The sequence below is a fragment of the Micrasema longulum genome, unplaced genomic scaffold (assembly GCF_059751315.1).
Source record: "Micrasema longulum isolate JH-2025_06_02 unplaced genomic scaffold, ASM5975131v1 h1tg000611l, whole genome shotgun sequence".
Lineage (NCBI taxonomy): Eukaryota > Metazoa > Arthropoda > Insecta > Trichoptera > Brachycentridae > Micrasema > Micrasema longulum.
In genome coordinates this window covers 1-19,142 of record NW_028277807.1, presented here as the reverse complement: position 1 = coordinate 19,142, position 19,142 = coordinate 1, and the positions used below count along the sequence as shown (strand labels likewise).

Sequence of the window (19,142 nt, the reverse complement as noted above, 5' to 3'; positions counted from 1 at the left end):
TTTATACCTCTGTGTTTCTATTTAGAACAAATCTTTCTTGGATTTTTTTCTTGCGACTGGCGGAAATGGAACCGCGACGCCAGTTTCAAAGTTAGCAATATAACTAACTACGCCACGGCGGGATGCGACTAAAGTGATCGGAAACAATAACGTAGATTTTAAATGCTTTAAGTTTGTCAGAATGTTTAAGACAAAAGGCTGGATTTCAAATAACAACAGGGATGGAGAACATTTTAGAGAAGGGATATGGAAGTCTAGGCATTTACAGGGCTTTTGACCTGTCATTGACTGGGTTAAGTGGCAACTTTAGCTACTGTGTAATATTCACCATTTTGCCTATGTTCGAACATCCACATTTCTTCAATTCTTCCATTTTAGTGATGTTAAAGAACTGAAACCTTTATTGTTGTGAAAATATTCACCTGATTGAATTATTTAAGATACTAGGCAACGTCTGAAAACAATTTTCTAATTTTTAAACTTCTTCTTGGACCAGTTGGTTTTATAACAATTCTTTGAATCAACCGATGAAAGAAATATAGATGTTTAAATATAGGCAAAATGGTGAAGGTCAAACAGTGTGTAAAGTGGCCAATTAAACCAGCCAATGACAGGTCATAAACCCTGTAAATGCATTATTTAGCACTGGCTGGTATTGTTGGATTTAATTTATGGTTTGAAATAGCTGTTTAAAATCAAATACAGAAGTGTTAAAAAACATATTTTTTTATGTCAATAAAAGGCGTGAAAATATTTCTTAATCGCCAAGACAAAAATATGCCCACAATTCTGAAGGAAAAAAACAGCATTATAATTCAAGCAAAAAATGGGAATTATTCTTAAGAGTAATAACGTAATAGAGTCGCCCATACGGAGAAAACACATTCTAAGATTAATGACCACGAAGTTAGCTATAGATAACAACAATACAACGGGCTGTAGGTATTTGGGTTCAAAATATCAAGCGCCGGGTTCAAATAATCAAAATACCGAGACCGTCCATTGCACGTTTGTTGTTAAACTAAAAACCAAACTAAAACCAAACCCTGAGGAATTAACCATAATATTACGCTTCCAACAGTGAGTAAGTCAAAATGTAAAACATCTTAATGCACCAATTATATATCCATTTAAACCATATTCTAAGAAAGCGTACATTATGGCGTATACATGGCTCTACCTCACTGAGTTCCTCCAGGGTATGCTTGGTTACAGCAGTTTGAAGACCAGAAGTAATGTGTATTTAACTACGCACTTCTTTCGATTGTTGCGCGGTATTATTGACAACCTGAAATTATGCGGAGCTTTAGCTTTTATGTACCTTAGACAGCGTCAGAATAGATTGTTTTACATTTCAATATACAGGACCAACCTGCCAACGGTTGTGCCGGTTGGAAGGGCTATCTCTATGTTGAACAATATTACTTTGGACATTGTCATTTTTCACGTCTCTGAAGGAGTTTTTCGTTACAAGATTCTCTTACTTTTTTAACATATTATTCTCTGGATAATATGTATACTTATGTGTTATTTATATATATACCTAATTATACCTTATTTTTTTAAATGATTTCTATATGTATGAACAATATTCCATTTTGTAATGTACATTTATATGAATAAATAAAATTGAAATTATTTGCTTAATAAACTCAAACTTTCCTTTAATGGAGACATTATTTTTAACAAAGGATCAATGATACGGTGGTTTTCCAACGTTTCTATTTGTCGTTTTTTTTATATTGCAAATTTTATTTTAGACTTTGAAATACACAATACGTACCTGTAAACTAAACAGTTGATTTTTGCAACTCGAATTTTACTGAACTAGTTGTGCATATAACTCATTGCTAATTTATTCCGTGTTCCAATCGTCTATTTTCATTACAATATTTATGAACTATGCACAAGACCCAGAGAATTGAAAAATTTGGATTTTGATGTTATATTGAAGTACAACAATGTTTTGAGCATGTCCAAATGCTTGCAGATTGGCTGGATTTCCTCCCTAGGGAGTTTTTCATATCTAAATTTGTTTCAGGAAGGGTTGAGAAATCGTGGATGTTCAAACATAGGCAGAAAGGTGAATGTTACACCAATTACACAGCCAATTACAAGTCATAAGCCCTGTAAATGCCTAGACTTCCATATACCTTTCTGAAAAATGTTTTCCCTCTCTGGTGCAACAAATTAAGATATGAATAACTCCCAAGGGAGGAAATCCAGCCAGTCTGCAAGCATTTGGACATACTCATATCATTGTTGAATTAACTACCTGGTAAAAGAAGAAGTATAAAAATTGGCAAATAGCTTTCAGGCGTTGCCTAGAAGGTGAATTGGTTCAGCCGGTTGAATCTCACCAACATGATTAAAGTTTTAGCTCTTTTACTTCGCAAACGTCAACAGACGGAATAGGTGAGGAAATGTGGATGTTTAAACATAGGGAGAGTGATAAATGTTACACAGTGTGTGAAGTGGCCACTGTGTGTGTGTGAAGTGGCCACTTAAACCAGCTAATGAAAAGTCATAAGCCCTGTAAATGCCTAGACTTCCATATGCCCGTCTCGAAAATGTTTTCCCTCTGTGCTGCATTAAATGTAGATATTTTGGAGTATTTTATTTTCAATTACTTAATATATAGCGTGTATTTTGAAAAATCTAAAAAAACTTATTTTAGATGAAAGAAGAAGAAGACCACAAAATTTTTCTATATTTATAAAATTGATTCCTTTTAATTGATTGGCTAATAAAATATACGTGTTGCTCTGTAAAAAAACAAAGCGAGACATGTGTTTTATTAGTCTAAACAATCTGACATAATGTCGCCATCTCGGTTTTATCGGTTCTACCCTCTAACTGTGAAGCACTGCTTTATCGACAACGCAGAACGCGGGAAAATTAAAATTTTAAGGGAATATATTATTTCCTTTAGATATTTTTAATAGGTGTTAACCAATTAACTTAATTTCTGACTTATGGACTAATTCAACTTTTTTTAATTTGTAGAACTCATTGTAATCTGTAAAATAAAAACAAAAAAATATGCAGTGCTTAGAACAATTATTTTATTCGGCTGTATCTTTTAACGAATTTTAATTTTTGCTTTTTGGTGTTTTATTTTATCCTATACAATTAATAATATAAACACCGAAAAAAAAGTACAGTCATGTTAAAATTATTTATGGCTTCTGAGTCAAATGTAAAATAAGGATTGTCGTTCCATAACTCTTATCTGGGCAAATATTGTTTTTATAACATTTACGTAAAATTTTTCATAAAGCCAGTATGAACGAGTTCTAACTTAAACATTTAACAGTAAGGAATAAATCATGCATGAGCATGTTTTAAACTGATACTGCGGTCTGATTCTGAGTCCGTGCTATCGCGAGTTAACGCTGAAATTAACACGGCTGCGCTTTACTTCGAACGTAAATTCAAATCCGCATTCTGGGCGGTATTCCAAACGCTCTCGTGGCCGTATTATCTCGGTTTTTTCCTGTCACGAGACGGGTTCAGAATAGCACCCCTGTTAACACGAGCTCGTGTTAAATAATCGCGAACTTAGAATCAGGCTGCTGTTCACTTTTGTAAACATAAATAATGTGTCTGGCCAATCCCCACGTTTTATAAGTCACATACAATATACACCCATTGGAAAAATTAAGCAAGCGTTTTTAAAAACTTTAAAGTAAATTTAAGTTTTTAAAACATCTACATTGACAAGCAAAAAATTTTAATTGAGCTCCCCGTTAAAATAAATTTAAAAAAAACTACTACTTTGATATTTCAAACTAAAAATTTATTTTTTTTATATTCAGAAACCTTAAAATAAGATGTTTGCGTATATTTTGTATGATATATTTGTTTTTTTAAAAAAAAAATTGTCTTTAATTCTTTATAAATATTTATTTTTTTAACTAAAAAAACCTTTATGCGGAGCAATTAAGCAGGGTAATAAAATAACATATTTTGTCATCTTTTATTAAAAGTAATAATTGTTATCATAATATATGGTGAACACTTCCTAATATTAAAACAATTGATTGATTTTTATTTTCTCTATGTCCAGGGGACGAAGAATATAGTTCTGTGTGTAAAATAGAACCAAAACCCTGGATTATTTTTATAAATTAAGGAAAACCGGTTATTGAACTTTTTTTTTGCACATCAGGTCAGGAGGCCCAATTACAGTGGTGAATTACATCAAAGAATACCCAGGCTTGAGAAAAATCATATTTAATTTTTGGATTCTCACCGGGAGTCGAACCCGGAACCTTCCGTGTGTGAGTAAAGCGACTTGACTACTACACCACGGTGGCCGTTAAATACGAGTTAATTTTTGTTTTTAAATACCTGTATTTCAAAATATGTCGTATCTTCCTTAAAGTAACACGACGTTACAGCACCGCCTCTGGAGAGATTTTTTTAGCTTAGCCTCAAAGAGTTAAGGGAAAAAAATGCCAGGCAAAACAATAAAAAAGTACTATATTAATGACTTTATCCGCACCTAATGGTATATAGGGCCCTGTATTCGTACACCAAATCTAGAATATCTCGTTTGATAAATTTGTAATACCTATTGCGGAAAATTTAAAAAAAATATCACGGAACAACTAATTGGAAGGGCACTCGAAAATGTAATTGCTAATATCTTTGGGTATCTATTTAATTCCACCACAGAATTAAACAAAATAGATTAAGGATAAAATAATTTTTAATGGTTTGTCTTTTGTTACCATTTCTTCATATGTTAATTATATATCAAGGTGTGTTCGTTCAACTATGATTATTTACAGCTGAAATTCTTTTCGAAATTATAGTGTTTGTTTAAGCTATTTATGTTGAGTCAATAAACATACATATATAATGTCTATCTATTGATAAAATCGATATTTATGTGTGTCACGGACTGACAATGTTTGAACTTAGCATTTAATGATAAATGTAACGAAAAGTTTTGACATCACAAATAGTTTTGGAAAGTTATGTATGATCTTTTTCGCAGTCTCAATCCTGGGGATTGGTTTGTAGCAAAGTCCTGCATTTCGTCCTCCACTGGTCTCCATTCTCTGCAGCCCTCTTCAGCTCGGTATATGAGGCGTAGTTCAAATTGTCGCACACTTGCTCCAAATACTCCCGTCGTGGGCGCCCTCTGTTATTTGTCTCCTAGGCCATTCCCTTTATTATGTCGTGCAGGAGACCCTCATGGCGCATAATGTGGCCGATCCGTTGGGCTCGTCTCTTTGAAATGGTTTTGATTAGGGGCCTCCCTTCTTCAATACTGCTGAGAACCTCTTCTATCGTGATGTGGTCTCTCCAGTAAATTCCTAATATTCTTCTGTAGCACCACATGTCAAAGGACTCTAATAATTTTTTTATCTCTTTCGATAAGGCACCATGTCTCACACCTGTACATCAATATGCTCCATACATATGTCTTGGCAAGTTGCTTGCGGAGTTTTAAGTTTATATTATTTTACTCGAAAATCTTTGATTTTTTGTTGAACGCAAGGCTTGCTTGATGTATGAAATAGTCGACTTCTCTTTTTGTTCTCCTATCCCGGGTGATTCACACAAACACACAAGGCACACAAACTCTTTCTCGTTTTCCAGAGTTGCTCCTGACATTAGTACATTTATTCGCTGCTCATTACGGGTCACAATCATTACTTTGGTTTCGCTTATATATATATATATAGTTGGATAATTTATAAAGCGCCATTTTTGTGAAAATCACCTCAAGGGCGCTGTACAATTAATAAATATCCCAGTACGTCTTGCAGCTACAGAGCGCATGGACGGTTGGGATTCTAGTTCCTCGTTTTCAATTAAGATCAATCAAAAATTTTAATAGATAGGAGCTAGATTACAGGACGTCTTGCAGCTACAGAGCGCATAGACAGTTAGAAATTTATGTTTATTTTCATATTATATTTATTATTCAATACATTTTCCATGGATGTCAGAGCTTCAGTAAGTTTATTTATTATTTATTTGACACTTTATGACATATACAATATATATACATATAAGGGCGGGCATATTGCCTTAAGGCAATTTTTCCTACCTACCCAAACCGTTCAGTTTGAGAAAATTATAAATACATAGACATATTGAATCTTACAATTTTAGACAAAAATTAAAAGCAAAGATTAACAAAAATAAAAATATCCAAAAAAATTTAAAACTATACTATGAAGAGAGGAGTTTTTCTTCACATTTAGCAATCAGAGCGATGTCATCGGCAAACCTTAACATGTCTATCTTTTTTCCGTGTATTTTAACACCATTTCCACGACTCATTTTTTCACTGATTTTATCGAAAGCGCACTGTATTTATTTAAGAGTAATAACCTAGTAGAGTCGCTCATACGGAGAAAAACCATTCTATGACTATTGACCACAAACTTAGATACAGATTACAGCAATACAACGGGCCGTAGGTACTTGCGTTGAGAATTGCGAGCGTAAACCGAAACCGTCCATTACACGTATGTTGTTAAACTAAAAACCAAACTAAAACCAGACCAAATATTTGGAGCGCTTTTGTTTTATGTAATAGAGCTTAAGAGCTTCTCTAGAGAATTATAACTCTGAGGAATTTATCCATGAAATAATACTGGCAACGGCGAGCATCCCTGTCTGACGCCCTGTCTTATTTTGGCTTCTTTTTTTGTCATTTCCATATGCAATTAAAGCAGCTTAATTTTTATTTTCCGAGGATATAATTCTTCTGTATTTATTTGCGAATAATGCTGGTGAAAAGATTTTTTTAAAATATATTTAAAAAAATAGGAAAACTGTCTCTATATTTCACTCCTATTTTTTTCAAAACCTCGAAGAGTAATTCCATTGATACTTTGTCAAAAGATTTTTCTATATCCACAAAAGCAATATACATATATATTTAAAAAATCTTTTCACCAGCATTATTCGCAAAGACACTATAGCCTCTCTTGTTCCTATTTCTTTTCTAAATCCAAATTGGTCTTGAGTAAGAGTAACTTTAACTTTTGGTTCGATTCTTTGCAAAATAATACTTACTATATAGTAAATATTTTAAAGGCATGATATATTAAACTAAGTGTTCTTTGCTGTTCGCATTTCGTCGTACCAGGTTTTTTGGGAATAGTAACGATTAGACATTTTTCAAATTCTGGCATTATTTATGTGTACGTTATAAATAATAAATAAGTGATTAATATTTTTAGGATCGAACTACCATCGGGCGAGTGTACTCATAGCGCCATCTGTGTGATTTTTCCTGAAATGAAAAGCGCTCGCACGCATGGGTATTATTGAACAATTTTTGAGATTTGGTTGGATTCCAAGATGATTGGTAAATAAATAAATAATTTACTGTTTATTTTCAATTTTGCTACACAAAATATGTCAGGGCCGCGGCGCTAAGGGCAAAGGCAAAGGTTTTTAAAGATGGGTAGGACTCTTTGAATTTCCGACATCTAATTGCTACACGATAGTACCTTACCTACCTACACCTACTCTGTTCGCTATTTGCATTTAATGCGCTTATTCGAGGTAAGTATTTAATTTTATCTCTATTTCGTCGTATTTTTTTATCAACGTCGTAAATTTTTCAAAAATGCGTTAGAATTATATGAAAAAACTATAATCAATACATTTGTTGTATTATTTTGTCGATCAATAGACCAATAAACCTAGCTTCTGAAAAATAAGTCTAAAGTCTAACAACAAGGTGCACCACAAAATGATAAATGAAAAAATATTTGAGTTAGGTACATACGTTTTGCGTTTTCGCCCTTAGGCCTAGTTGCACTTTAAAAAAATATGATTTACCAAAGTTTAAATTATTTATTTTTTACTTTTCCATAAATTTTAATATCGGGGGGCATTTTCAGCGAGCTGTGCCACAACCCGTTGGTTGCTTAATTTAACTTTTTCATGCGACGCATTTTGTGAATTTTTACAACGAAACAACAAATGTTTATCTATTTTGGTGCAACTGGCGTGGTGCACAGTCTAACTAAAAAGTAGGTACAAAGTCACACTGAAGCGGTAATTTTTGCCCACAGAATTATAATATACTAGAAGACACGTTGAATCAAGTTAGCATACATCGTATTGGGTCTGAAAGGCTGCAGAATCCCCCCCCCCCCCTGCACGAGATCCCACCTGTGCGCACGCATGAAGTGGCCGCCTAATGTTGCCAAACCGCGAACAATATATTATCGCAATACAAACATAATATAATTTTGTGTTATGTTTATATTTTACTACAAAAAATATTTTACTTACAGGACTAAAAAACCAGTACTTTTTCTTGGTAAACGTAAAAATAAATAAATTAAATAATCATTTAGTTATTAAGTAAATTAATACCGTTCAAAATTATACTTAGGCTTATCAATAAAAAAAAGCTGGGTAAAAATCTCGACTACCCTGACAATACTAACAAAATTTCTGCCTTAATTTATTTAACAATCTAATAGACGGTAAAACAATCAAATTTTCAAATAACATTATTTTTTAATTCACTACTTAGTCCATAAAATGTGATCCCACCCTATGCTCTTTTAATCCCAGCAGTATTTTGACACTTAAAACTACACAATATGGCGTAATTGAATTTTAATCGGTTTTTGCCTTACATTCTGAATTCTGGTACATTCTGGAGACACTGACGTCATCCAAAGATCCCCCCGCCAGTTTCTCCGCCAACTGCTGAAGGAAGTCCCTCACTTTCCCTCCACTCCCCCCCTCTTGGTCCGACCCCACCGGCACCCCCGCCGCAGACCTGCTCACTAGGTGGATGAAAAAAAAACCGTTAGTCATGAGTTTGATATATGTTGCAGCTCGATCCATTCTGGCTTAGGGAAGAAGTTACACATTGGATTCGAAACTACACCGTACCGTGGAGAGAACGCTCGAGTATTTCGATGACTAATCAGATATCCCGATGAAAGTAACACACTAAAGGAGCAATTACAACCGAGAGTTAACAGAACGATCTTTGACTGTCTATAAAGTAGAATCGATCTTTTTTTATTTATTATATACGAGGTGCGTTTTTTAAAGTATGTATGTACCATTATGAAATTCCACCTCAGCAGCGGCGCGGTCGGTGTCCCGCACATGCGCACTGTGAATTTACATCTATTGACAAGCCACAGACGCCATTGCGGCATCAGTCGATCGTGTTTACACTTTCTTGTGTATTTAAAATGCCTCTGACTATAGAGAATCCCACTGACTGTGAAATACGCGCAGTTATACGATTTATTGGTGCTAAAGGCGTGAAAGCATTCCGCAAAGCACCGTCAGATTTGTGAAGGACAAAACATGACGAGTAATGGAATGACACGCAAATGGGATAGAGCTTTCAAAGATGGTTGGCCGAACGAATGTTCATGACAAGGAACGGAGTGAGCGAACCTCAGTGATCACTGACGATTTGGCGCATTTGGCGGCAAATTTCTAACACACAACAGAATACAAAAGCTTGTAGTTCGATATGACAAGTGCCTAAATATTGGTGGTAATTATGTTGAAAAGTTAATAAAACTATGGTCTTTCATGTAAAAATAAAGTTGTTTTTAAATATCAAAACGGCACTTACTTAAAAAAACACGCCTCAGACATATGTATATGTATGTATATTTTTAATATTTAGTTCTATGATTAACATAGTCCAACATAATATTTACATCTATACTTATTCTAACATTATTTATCACTATTATATACCTATTGTCCTAATTTAAATTATGTAAATTCAATCAAAAACAATCACAAAAGTCAAAATGCTTTACTTTTTAGGAGACAGTCTTTTGTGTCTCAAACATTGCGGGAATCAAATCTAACATTGAAAGAAAGTCCTTTTTTTCTTCATATTTATAGGAATTGGATTATTGATAATAATCAGGAATACACAGTTATGTTAATACTCTTTAATGTAAAGTTTCAAAAGGTTCCTCTTCGAGAATACTGTTTTGTAGCCGGTAACTAATACATTTATCTAGTGTAATAAAGTATATTGATGATATTATCCTTAATAACGTTATTTGACCTACGTGTTTTAGAATATATGTGAACATAGTTGCATATTACAATGTGCAAATTAAAAAAGGTGGCTTATGTGATTGTTCTCCCGCTCGCGCCCATAGAAGCGTGTTTTTAATGTACACTTATACTAACTTACGTTAATATATCTAACGTTGTATTTTTTAAAAATTTATGCACTTTACATTTAATTAAAAATATATTTACAGTTTTCTTATTTTTTAAGTTTACTGGCGTTTCTATAAACAACTTTTTTCCCTTGCACATAAGGCATTTTTGGGACATTGCTTTTGATTTCTTCATGTGCGAAAATGTGTATATTTGTATAAAAATTTTGAGTATCTTCATCGGTAACATGTAACTGGAAATGCTTAGAAAAAAAATGCATGCATATTATATTTTCCACGCAGAAAATTTAATTTTACTTCGTATATAAAATTTGAGATAAATCTTAACATTCCATTGTAATGCGGGTCCTGGGGAGTCTCCCAAACCAGACAGGTTGGTAATCAGATAAAGGGATATCACCATAAATTAGTGGTAGATGGATCAAGGCTTGCATGGCTGATGATTTTTTACCAGTGAGGAATTAATTGTTATTTCAATTTAATGTTTTTTCGATTAGTTATGTTGTGACCTACATCGTCTGACGATGTCGGTCACGACGAAACCCAGTCACTGTTAAAAATTATACATACAAGTGGAATAAAACTATAAAGTATTTTTATTATTATAATTAAAGTTCAGTTTCACCAAATAATGTCAGTAGAAAAACTTAATCTAAATATACAATGCGTTAAATATAATTACGCTCCATCATAGAGTGAAAATTGTATTTTTACTACTATGATTATTATGTGTTAAAGGCAGGCAGTCTTTGCTGGTGCGATTATATCTCGTGTGCTGCTTTTTGTCTGCATTTTTTTTCCTTCAAAAAAGCGTGCGAACGGTTTTTGAACTAGTTGACCGAAAAGGAATGGACACTAGGCTTGCCTATATATTCCAGTCATATTATTAAATATTAGCGTTTTTATAATTTACCCAAATATTACAATTTCGGTGGCTATTTTCAACGAGTTGTAAATAACTCACTCTTACAAAATGGAAATCCAGTTGGGGTAGAGTGGGGTTCGAACCTCGGGCCTCTGATAACAACCCGATTCAGTCTGCAACCACCCTGCTGGAAAGGAAGTTTTTCTTGGGATCGAGGTGGATTTGGGACTGACAGAGCTTCATAGTATGACCCCGTAAATTTGTGTTGGGATTAAATTGATACATCTCGTGCAGTCATAGTAATTATTTAGTATCTTATAAGTTTGTATCAAGTCCCCTCTCTTCCATGTAAATATTGATGGAGTTATATAAATATTGATCGAGTAAATTGCAAGTAGTAAACAAATATTGCAGTGTGAACTGTGAGAGTGATTAACCGGCATTGTAGAGTAAATAATAGATTTTACCTTTGAGATTATTCAGCTTGTCTTTTTCTTCGGACCAAGACCCGAAATAAAAGTGATCTCTCAGCAATTGAAAAAATGACTGGCCGCTGTTCAGATGAGATGATATAACAAATCTGAAAAGACATAATATTTTCAGTAAAAATGTATTTAATATAATATAAATATTGTGATTTATTGCAACAGAGAGGAAATATTTTAAAGAAATTTAGGCATTCACAAAGCACCTGTCATTGACTGACCCGGCATTTTTATGTGTTAAAATGTTAAAATTCCAAAGCTTAAAAAGAAACGCCGTCTGACATTTCTTCATACAAACGTATTCTCGTATTTTCTCCCTGGATTATGGCACTAGAGCGGTGATTATTTTTACAAACAATAGGTATTTACCATTGGTGTGTCTCTATCATTTTGCAATTTTGATTAGTTATTCATTATTGGATTTAGGACTATTCAAAAACACATAAAAAACGCCCAGTTTTATATTTCGTTTTTCGACGTACGGAATACAAATATGATAAACAATTTTGAAAAATGGAAAAGCTTCAGACACAGAAAAATTCAATATGATACTATTTAAAGAAAAAAAAAAGGAAAATCTGTTCAGTTTTGAGGTGCCGAAAACGGGACAAAGAAACATCCATTTTAGTTAGGCATAACCAATCTGACGTAAAGTCGTCTTTTTCAAACAGTGTTGGAGAGGCATTTGCGAAAGAGTGACAATGAGCAATGTTCAAATGCCTGTTCATCAAAATTGTCTAGCGCCGCATATCCTCTGAACGGTATTTGAAATATTTTGATATCATGACCATCATTCCCCTTTGTGCGCCTTGTGGTGCATATGGTACTGAATCGGTAAAAAAAATTGCGGCGTATTTCGCACATTTGCTACATGAATGGAATGTGTTAAGTTCTCCGCTTCAGGTGCCAGTCCAGGAATAATGAAATATTGCAGTTAAAACAACCTTCAAAGATCAATACTACACTTCATCCTGTCAGCCTGTTATACAATAACTTGTTCCTAATTATTAAGCATGGTTATTTCCGAGTAGTATGGTTTTATTTCACACACAAAACAGTATTCAATCAAAATTGAATGTGTGTATTAAAAATAATATTTTTGAATGAAATTAATATTTCTTTCATATGTTTGTGTTTTATTTGCTTATCTATTTTTTTAATTTTTAATATCTCATACAAAATTTTCTCTTTTTTACAACTTTTTTTTATACCAACTATACTTCTATACACTATTTTATCTTTTATATCTTTATATTGTATTAATTTAATTTTATGTTTTTCATATACTCATCTTCTTTTTTTTATACCAACTTACTTCTAAACACTGTTCTATTATTTATTTCTTTATATTGTATTCATTTAATTTAATTTAGTTTATAAACTCATGTTTTACATATCTTCATGTATGTAAAAGCCTTATGGGCGTGAAAAATTAATAAAAAAAAAAATTTAAAAAATATACATATCTTATAAACTTTAATGCATGAGTGGCTAAATTAAATCTTCTATAAAACCAGATTTTTAAATAACTTTAATATTACATAATAATTTATTTGATGATATCAATTTTATGTCATTTTCACATCATCGTTTCTCTTTCTGCACCTAGTTGTGCATTGAGAAACCAAATGCGGCATAGTTTGATCACCTGCTACGATTATCATTCTCATGCCATTTTAATTATATTAAGTCATTTTCAACTACTTGGAAATAACCGTGTTCGATAATGAGGATCAATTTGTGATAAAATGGGATTCAAAAGCCGGATCATTGATCCCATCCACGACACTATTACGAACCACTACTCCGTTAGTTTTAACACGATTCTTAAAAGGGTAAAAAATTATTCATTGTAATATTGTCGTTGGTTGGCCATTTAAAAAAAAAAAGTAAAAATCAATAGAGAAAATTGCTCAACGAGGAATTTTAGTACAACGGGAAATTGAATATAAATATAGTTTTCTAACACGCAGTGAAATTTAGAACATTTATTACATAATTGTTCATATTTATTACATAATTGTTCATAATTATTACAAAATTGTTCATAATTATTACATAATTGTTCATAATTATTACATAATTGTTCGGCAAAGTTTGTCGAAAATGAATGAAAAAATTAATAAAAATGAACTTCTTTGACCGACGTCACAAGTTCTTCCGAATAAACCAATGGTATTTATATTTAAATGTATTTCAACAGAGATTTGAAAAAGTAAAAGACACTGAAACCTTTTATCACGTGGGTAAAAAAGTCAACACATGGAAGAGTTGAGAAAATGTGGATGTTCAAACATGGGCAGAATGGTGAAGTTACACAGTGTGTAAAGTTGCCACTTAAACCAGCCAATGACATGCCATGAGCCCTGTAAATGCCTAGACTTTCATATTCCCTTCTCAAAAATGTTTTCTTAGTCTGTTGAAATAAATTTAAATATAAATAACTCCCTAGGGAGGAAATCCAGCCAGTCTGCAACCATTTGAACATACTCAAACATTGTTCAATGATATTTATTTAAACACTTTGTATACATATGCATAAGGGCGGGTATATTGCCTGAAAACAATTTCTTCCTACCCACCCAAACCGTTCAATGTGAGAAAATCAGTTGTATATGATCATGTTGTAGAAATATTATAATATTAATTTAAAAGAAAGCATTTGTTTATTAATTTATTAAAAAGAATACCCAGCTAAGCGTATATTTTGAGGCTTGTCAGCAGATGGGATAGAGGGGATATGAAAGGAGGGAACGAAAAATACACAGGTGTTATTAAATACCCAGACCAATTGGGAAGAAAACCTTTCTTGGATTTTTTTTCTTGCAACTGGCGGGAATCGAACCCGCGACGCCAGTTTCACAGCTGGCCGTCTTACCCACTGCGCCACGGCGCCCGTCTTGATTAAAACTTGATATGTACATATATATATATTTAGAAATTAAAATTGACTAAATATCTACACTCTGCGATGAAGAGAGGGGGGGATAAAGAGGGTATAAAACTCAAAATAATATTTTAATAGAGACGCCCATATGGAGAAAAACCATTCTTTAATCATTGAACACGAAGTTATCTACAGATTACAGCAATACAACGAACAGTAGGTACTTGGATTCAAAATTTTAAGGGCAAACCGAAACCGTTCATTACAAGTTTATTGTTGAACTAAAAAACAAACTAAAACCAATCCAAAAATTTGGAACGCAATAGTTCTATGCAATAGAGCTAAAGGGCTTCTCTAGAGAATTATTACTCTGAGGTATAGAATGTTCTAGTGTTGTGATAGATTTCTGATTTCCTGGAAGCCAGTTTACCAATTATCAGAACTCATCAACTAGAACTTGTGACGTCATGGGCGGAGAAATTTATAAAACTTGATAATAAAACAAATAAAAAAAACCACCGAACTTCCTCATTGGTACAATTATTAACAAACATACCTATCATTGACACATGGCCGGCATTTGGCCGGTTCTTGTCCATCGGACGCGCAATCTCCGCACACGGGCAGCGCGCACGATGCGCATGCGATGCTCGTGTCCGCGTTGCACGTCGCGCAATTCGTGCAAGGGTCGCCCGACGCCTGCAGCAGTGCCTTGCGATGGACGCGTCTGAAAAAAAAAAGAAAATAAGAAACAAGTTGGGATAGAACAGGGTTCGAACCTTGGACTTCCGATTTGGAATCCGCGGCACTAGGGACCACAACCCGTAAAACATGTATGTATCTAATTGGGAAATATCACATACTACGAATACCGATAAAAATGTATGAAATGGATTAAGAATAATTAATTGTATTTTAGAAATCAATATGGATATTGTAGAAAAATGTTTTCATACATAAATGTAAAAAAGAAATTCAATAAAAAAAAAATGTAAAAAAATACGTTGCTATAAAAAGTGTTTGGCCTTGGTAGTTGTGACGTCAAGATTCGTGATAATGTTCTAAACAAATTTCAATGGCCAGGAACAAATAAACATTAATCGTGACGTATTAGGGGCGTGGCCAATGGAATTACTGTTTTTGCGGGAAATCAAATTTACAAATTTACAAATGTTAAGTTTTTTTTTATGTTACTAATAATTAACAAAAAAATATTTTATACACCTTTATTATTTTAAATATGTAAAAAAAAGTGATATTTTCCTTTTATGTACTAGCTCATATGGACAATGTACTGGATACATTCATTCAATCAACAGATTTAATCATTCAAGAAGTATGGGTGCTTGAACATGGTCGATATGATGCATGTTACACAGTGTGTAAAGTGATTACCTGAACTATTTAGTGACAGGTCATGGGTCTTATAAATGCCTTGACTTCCATATTCCCCTTAAAGAACGTTCTCCATCTCTGTTTAAAAAAAAAAATCGAAAGAAATATATTTTTAAACTGTGAACTCGGTTGTAAAATGTTGTAAGCGTAGCCTAAGGTTCTGGACACATCACCACGGTACGGCGCCGTGCCGCGGTACGGTGCCGTGTACGGTGCTCCGCGCCGGCTCACAGCGCATCCGCTCGGCAGTTAATGTTTCTCAAAATATTCGTTTTACGGTTCGTACTCAAACTTGCAATTATTGTCTAGATATGGATCGTGAAAGACGTATTCTTCTCGTGTTATTAAGATTACGTCTTTCGCAGTCCATATCTAGTCAAATGCTGCAAATTTGAGTACGAACCGTAATACTATTATTGATTAACGGTAACTTGCAGCTATGTACAATTTGGACACAATGTTTAAGGATTTTACGCAGAAAATGAGGAAGTTTAGTGTTACGGGAGATTGTATACAAAAAATGTTTTCTCACAAACCTTAAAAGTTAGATCATTTAATTGTATGACGAAGTTTCTTTAAAATGTATGAAAAAAATCATAAAAATAAACTACTTTGAACTACGTCACATTTTCTTGGTAACCAACCTATCACTTACAGCGTTAGACAGATTTCCGGTTTCCATATAGCCAACATACCAGCCACGACAACTCACCGAAGAGAATTTATGACGTCACGGGTGAAGTAATGTTGAAATTTCCAAACTTAATAAAAATCATAGTGATTAGAATACGAAACTTTTTGGCTTCGTTTGATAGAATAAAAAAAGTACTAAACTTTTTCACTGTTTTTTTAAGTCAAATTTTCCACGACCTTTTTCAGTACATAATCAAGTTCACTAACGACAAGTCGTACCGATGTAATATTTCTTTTTTTTTTACTATTTTTGAATGATTTTACATAGCAAGACGTTAAAAAAAGCAGGATACGATTTTTATTATAACGAACGAGCTGAACTCGGCAATGCTTAGCTATTGCTAGATTTGAGTACATACTCATATAAAGATTAAATGAAGTCAATCAAAATTTGGATATCAATTATTGTATTTAGTGCAAATTATGTAGATATGTATGTATACATGATTATTTTCGTCCTGTCACTGTCTTACAGATGCCTCTCTGACACTGTGCAAAAAAGACAACTGCATGTCAGTCCTTATTAAAAAAAACTCTGCATATAAAAATTTGTATCAATACTTTTTGCGTTTTTCAAAATAGTTATATTTTTATACCGTGCGCCCAAAGACACCAGATAAAACTGTGCCTTTTTACAGGTTTTCGGATGATTCTAGTTCCTATAAAAACGATTTTTCAAAAAAAACAGTGCAATAAAATCACTGCTCTAGTACCATAATCCAGACAGAAAATACGAGAATACGTCTGTATGAAGAAAAGTCGGACAGTTTTTCCTCTGAAGATTAAACATTATTAAGTATACTTGCAAAACTTTACTTCATAATGCTATTATTAAATCATAAAAACCAGTTCTGTGTTCTTCAATAGAACCGCCGACCTATCAATACACATAGACGCACCCAGAACCCTAAAAAATTATCACACTTTACTCATGCCCAAACGCTCAGTCTTGCCTAATGCGTATTTAGTCGTTCTTTAACCACCAGCCGAGTTCAAAACCAAAATGCTTGGTCGTGTCGTGAAAGCGTGAAAAAACCTACCTGAAAAAATACTTTTCATTGGTAAGTAGGTACCCAAGTCCTTGTTTATGATTGAATTCCAAATTAAAAAATAATTCATGTTCAAGTATTGAATTTAAGTAGGAACCGAAGTACTTTATTATGTTTGAATTCCAAAACATAAAATAATTAATTTTGAAATATATAATTCTTGTAGCAAATTCATGTCAAACTCTGCTCAGGGATGCTCTTTAGTTTAGGAATGCGATTTTCAAAAATGTATCGAATGTTTGTTAATATTATTTTAGTATTTCCAAAAATCCAGTAAAAAGAAGTAAATGGGTAAAAATTATAAGGAATAAAAAGAAATAATCAAATTGGGATCTTAAAAAAACGAATGTTGTTTGCAGACATTAAAAATTATTATTTTTTATTGACAAAAAACAACATCGTACATTTTTTTTTGCATGTACATTCTCGACGAATGCAACCCTGGTGAGAGATTAAAAAAAAAAAACATTTATGCTCCTAACTCTTTTCTTATCAATAAATTAGAGATTTAAAAAGCTATCAACCTGCTGGTGGCAAAGATGTACATTTTGCTGAAAACCGAACGTAACTCGGTCCAGTCGTTATTCAGTCCATCGAGGACACTCATACGAACATCGCTTTTTATATGTATAGACGAAATTGAGTTTGAATCGATTCATATCAAAGCCGATGTGAAAACTGGTAATATTATAGACGAATACCGATGTTTTTTCTTAACGAATCCATAATGTGATATACTTTCTGTATTACGTAAGTATTGAAGTAGAGTCAAAACAGTTTTTTAGTTGATCTGATAATGTTTGAGAAATCATTACACTGATTTCAAAATACATTTAAACATCAAATCAATAGTTTAGTGGGACGTTGGTTTATAATTTTACCTGAAATTCTAATGGCGCAACTTGCCTGAATTACAAAACAGAAATTTAATGATCTAACGAATAAAACATCATAATTAGGAAGCTTAAAAAATTGATATTGACAGATTAGAAGTATATGGCGTTCTCTTTACCTGGTTGAGAACTTCCTGCAAATTTTAGTACTGAGATTATTTATTAAATAATCTCAGTGCTTTTTGAGAGTGTTTTTTATTTTTTTGGGTCACATCAACCAGCAAGTTATACGCAATCTGAATTTGTATGCTAAACATTAGGAGCCAACAATTTTAATAATCTCACCATATTAACTTTGTAATCTATGGTTCAAAAGATATTTGTCTAAAATACTCCATACAGGCTGTCAACAGAAGATGGCATTTTAAAAATATAAAGGGTTTGTAACGAAATTTTGGTCGAATTCGAAGCACGTTTTTTATTTTAAAAATAAGTTGACAATTCATCTTTTAATTGCTATTTATGTACGTACATCTTGCATCTTAAGCGGTTAGAAAGCGACAATTAAAAATAATAAATTCAATTGGAACATGCAAAGATGCAAATAAACATAACTTTTATATTTTCTTTCATCATCATCATTCTATGTTCGCTCCCTAAAATGAGCCTCCATTCATCTCTATCGGCTGCCAGCTCCTGTGCGTCCTCCCAAGTCAAGTGTGCGTCCCGTAGCTCTGACATAAACTGCCGACGAACAGTCAGCAGA

The 19,142-nt window shown here is 33.2% G+C and overlaps 1 protein-coding gene across 1 annotated transcript in view; it reads right to left on the bottom strand.

The window, feature by feature from the left end:
* The window catches only part of LOC148280132 (uncharacterized), a gene marked incomplete at its 5' end in the record, with an annotated part of 81,404 nt that extends 66,271 nt beyond the window's left edge, over positions 1 to 15,133 (bottom strand). The window contains 3 exons of the mRNA XM_088228876.1: positions 8,631 to 8,783; positions 11,502 to 11,614; positions 14,963 to 15,133. Of these exons, the coding sequence (XP_088085002.1) occupies positions 8,631 to 8,783; positions 11,502 to 11,614; positions 14,963 to 15,133 (437 nt within the window). The remainder of the gene's footprint in view (positions 1 to 8,630; positions 8,784 to 11,501; positions 11,615 to 14,962) is intronic.
* Between the last annotated feature and the right edge of the window lie 4,009 nt (positions 15,134 to 19,142).